General features: G+C 34.9%; 1 protein-coding gene across 2 annotated transcripts in view; it reads left to right on the top strand.

Annotated features, from left to right (window-relative positions):
* pappa (pregnancy-associated plasma protein A, pappalysin 1) overlaps window positions 1-3,774 on the top strand; it is a 121,795-nt gene that overhangs the window by 99,594 nt on the left and 18,427 nt on the right. For both annotated transcript variants that reach the window (XM_015392666.1, XM_015392676.1), the window contains exons 20-21: window positions 756-827; window positions 1,457-1,555. In XM_015392666.1, the coding sequence (XP_015248152.1) occupies window positions 756-827; window positions 1,457-1,555 (171 nt within the window). The remainder of the gene's footprint in view (window positions 1-755; window positions 828-1,456; window positions 1,556-3,774) is intronic.

The raw sequence follows: 3,774 nt of genomic DNA, 5'->3' as shown, positions 1-3,774 counted from the left end.
ATTATTTCACTCTCTCAGGAAAATATGCCATTTTGAGTCAAATCCTCAGGAATTCATTTTTTATTTTTTGCAAATCTTTAATCTAGTTAATAAACTCATAGTTTTTTGCATTTCCCAAACTACATCCCATATATTTTAGATGAGTTTTCAGAGCTCCTATCTGATTTGGTGTTAAATACTTGCTCATGTGAGGAAATGAGCAAAATCTGCTATGCATTCTAGAGAAAGTATATTGGTTCACAGAAACTAAGTTAAGATAGTAGATAGATAGATAGATAGATAGATAGATAGATAGATAGATAGATAGATAGATAGATAGATAGATAGATAGATAGATAGATAGATAGAGTTTTGTGTGTGTATAAAGTAACCATCACAACCCCAGGAATAGTGTATCCCTCTTCTAGGCAGTAATTGATCACAACAACAAAACTATTACTCACACAGCTCTCTGTAGTCCTCAGATCATGTTGTTGTTCTTTCTCATTACCTTCAAGCCAAGATCTATATTTTCATATTGATTTGCTGACTGTACTGAAATAGAAAATACCTTAGTTTGCAGCAACAAAAGAAAACCGTGTCAACTTTTGGAGATATTCAGAGAGCATAGGTTTGAGATTTGGACAACATCAGATCAGTCAGCCCTTACAGTGGATGGCACTTATAGTTGCAAATGTTCTTACTTATGCAGTAAACAACAGCAATCTTAACCTACTTCTTAAATACCTAAACAAACATTGTTTTTCTTCTTACAGAGTATAGTGTGCACAATGGGACTAAAATGGTATCCTCCTCCTGAATTGCTCCATTGCATCAAAGGATGTGAGGTTAGTGCAAGACATCACCCGTCTCACCCATAGCATGGAGCTCTGATATACTTTAATTCGTTAACCTCTCATGAACTTAGAAACATAAAAGATAGAGCATAAAGTTTTATGAGTTGTACTTGGCTTAACTGAAACTGAAATTAATTACCAGATACTATATGAGTAAAACACAAATAGCATAGGTGAGGCATTATCTCTCACACTGTTGATCATCAAAATATGCTTATTGGTATTTTGATCCTCATGATCTAATATATTTTGAACTGCAGATAGAGATAAAAACATTTTTTTCTCCCATGAAGATACAATGTAATCCGTACAGCTGAAACAAACTGGAGAACCTAAATGGTAACCCAAGCTTTTGGGGCAAACCTAATAAATCACCTCACTGGTTTATATTGTGCTAATTATAGTTTATGGTGTCCTCATTTGATTTACGGGTCCAGCTGACTATGGGCTTAAATAGTGACATTGAAGAATGGGGAATAAAATTTGTATTTAGTTCATTAATAAATTCATTCAGATACTCATAAAGACCTCAACATTTTGAAAAGATAAAAAAAAAAAAAAAGCTTTAGGCCTTAACCATCTAATGAGAATGTTTCTCATGTCTTCTTTACCTTGAATAGCCATTCATGGGTGACAACTACTGTGATCCAGTCAACAATAGGGCCTTCTGCAACTATGATGGAGGTGACTGCTGTCATTCCACTGTCAAGACTAAGAAGGTTAGTGGCATGCTTTACATGAAAAATATCATATGACAAAGAAATTACGCTCTTCTCCAACAAATTAATAAATGTTTATGTTTTGTTTTGTCTTTTCCTTGTTTTATTCCTGGGCCTTTTGAAAATATTTTTCCAGTTCCTTTTCCAAATAGAAAGAAGATAAATTTTAGATTCTTTATGTTTTTGAATGCTAATGCAAGTTGTTATATAAAAAAAGCTGTAATTTTTCATTAAGTATTTATTCCAACCTCGGATTATTGTAGAAAGTAGATATACAGCAGAGATTAGTTGGCTGGGGTTGGCAACCTGCTCCTCCGGCTCTTTAGCGTCCCCCTTGCAGCTCCCTGGAGCTTTTTCAAAAATTTTATGAAAATCACATTTTTTTTTTTATATGGTGTGCAGGAGGTTGAACAAAATTATGTTTTCCAATCCTCTAAACATTTGTATAATAAATAATAATAATATTATTTAATAATAAATAATAACCGTGGGTATGTCTTGGACCATTGATTCCAAAGGAAAAAAAAGGAAGATAGTTGATGAGAACAGAGGATTCAAAGAATGGACCGAATGATTTGCTTTCATTATCAATGTGGAAGGATTGCCTGCATTTTTGCTTTGTAATGAAAAATATAAAAACTATCATTTGGAAAGGCATTTCCAAGGATGGCTACTTAACATGCAGTCGACCACCAAGTTGAGTGAGAGAAAAAGTGCGATTGCAAAACTTCTGGATAAATTAGAGGAGCGCAAAGATAGATTAAAGAAGTGGATTGCATCTCAAAACTCCACTAATGGTGGAGTTTTGTTGCAAGGATGGAAAGCCGTCCACAGATCAAACAGGTAGCGTTCTGATGCAGGGATGTGAACTTTCTTCCATTTTTTCCCCATATCCTAAAAATATAAATCACACCAAGCAGCGATGTTGATGGAGGATGTGGGATTTCAGGATTAGAGAGCTCTGCTCTGATGGATGTCAGTTCCTGCTTGGTTCCTCGCGACTCAAACAATTCCTCCCAACAGAAACATGTCCACCATAGAAAGATTTCTTTATCCTGTTTCTATTATTTCATCAATGCAACAGAACCTAAACCGCGCGGTGAAGCAGCACTTGGAGAGATTGTTCACTGCTCCTCCCTTACCTCCTGCTACTATGTGACATTTGCTCCAGGATAAACATTTAATCATGAATGCTTATTATATATTTAAGCCCACATAGTCCTTTTCTATAATGGGATAATACACTTAGAGCCCGTGTTACCATACAAGGCATATTTAAGACTTTTACATTTTTGCGGCTCCAGACAGATTTATTTTGTGTTATTTTGGTCCAATATGGCTCCTGAGCAGTTTGGGTTGCCGACTCCTGGGTTAGGGCTTTTGTTGTGCAACTAAAGATCCTGAACGTATACCTTGTGGAAGGTTCGCATTTTCTCTCTATACTTTAGTGGTTCTACTGTATTTCTGGTATTCCAAACTCTTTCCATATATAACACGTTTAAGGTAAATTGTTGACTTTACATTGCCATGTCTGAGGATGTTTGGGATAATCTTCCACCCCCTGGTGGATTAGGTGGCTAAAAAAGTAGACCAGTATGTAATGTTCTGCTTTTTGCCAGCTTAGCCTGTTTTGTAACGATTTCTGTCTTCCTGGGTCAATAAGCAAATCAAGAGCACATCAGTTGCAACATATATACATCTTGCAATTTCAAATCCTCCACATTAACTTATTTAAACTGCTTGTGATCTTATCTATTTTTACGTATTCTCTTCCATTCTATTGCACTGTTGTGTTTAGCCATATAAAACAAAGTATTGTATCCATCAATACTTGGTCTGCTCTGTGTATATTCAGTCAGTTACATCTGCCTTCCATCTGACAGAACCCTCAAAGAATGCATTTAACTAATTTCAGACATTCTGACATTTTTATTTATCCACTGCATTAAAGTCAGGTTGGGGTTTGGACATCTGGGACCAAGCAACACATTGATTATTTTCATTTTTAGCTACTCCACCGTTGATTTGCTGTTGTTGTGGGATTTCTTTATAGTGTCATTTGTTTATTGTGGCAAAGCTTCAGCTGTCAGACAGATTGCCTTTGAATCTGGAATACTAAAAGAGTAAGACTAGACCTGAAATCAACTTTATATATATATATATATATATATATATATATATATATATATATATATATATATATATATATATATATATAT

Source organism: Cyprinodon variegatus, unplaced genomic scaffold (assembly GCF_000732505.1).
Source record: "Cyprinodon variegatus isolate N-32 unplaced genomic scaffold, C_variegatus-1.0 Scaffold23, whole genome shotgun sequence".
NCBI classification, from domain to species: Eukaryota; Metazoa; Chordata; class Actinopteri; order Cyprinodontiformes; family Cyprinodontidae; genus Cyprinodon; species Cyprinodon variegatus.
The sequence above is the reverse complement of the archived record's forward strand: the minus strand, read 5'-3'. Positions and strand labels throughout refer to the sequence as shown.